A 414-nucleotide genomic window follows, 5' to 3' on the forward strand; every position below is an offset into this window, starting at 1 on the left:
CAATTATTGCAGAATGTATATGTAATTGAAGTTGATGAAAAATCTCTAAACGAAAAAAGCTAATTTAGCACTTCGGAGAAAACTACGAAACAGAAGAGAACGAAAAACAATGAGAAAAGAGAAAACAAAGCGGGGCAAAAAAGACGATAATTAGAAAGACAGAATAAGAAAGGTACAGCAAGAGAATGAGACGAAAAGAAAGCAAGGGATGGCATACCTGTAGAAGAAGGAGAAGTTGACTCCCTCTTCCTGCGCTGCCTCGAGGTCGACCTTGAGGGCCTCTGAAGCCTCCTCCCAAATGCGCTCTTTGTTCGCGAAGCCGTCGAAGATCCTGAAGGGGCGGGGAGAGAGGCGCTCGCGTTAGTGACGATGAATATACACTTCTTTACATCTACAGTTCAGTGTGTGAGGCTT

General features: G+C 43.7%; 1 protein-coding gene across 1 annotated transcript in view; it reads right to left on the reverse strand.

The window, feature by feature from the left end:
• Positions 1 to 414, reverse strand: part of LOC119587417 (heme-binding protein 2-like) — a gene marked incomplete in the record, with an annotated part of 4,677 nt that overhangs the window by 223 nt on the left and 4,040 nt on the right. The window contains 1 exon segment of the mRNA XM_037936153.1: positions 218 to 331. Within this exon segment, the coding sequence (XP_037792081.1) occupies positions 218 to 331 (114 nt within the window).

The sequence above is a fragment of the Penaeus monodon genome, chromosome 22 (assembly GCF_015228065.2).
Source record: "Penaeus monodon isolate SGIC_2016 chromosome 22, NSTDA_Pmon_1, whole genome shotgun sequence".
NCBI classification, from domain to species: Eukaryota; Metazoa; Arthropoda; class Malacostraca; order Decapoda; family Penaeidae; genus Penaeus; species Penaeus monodon.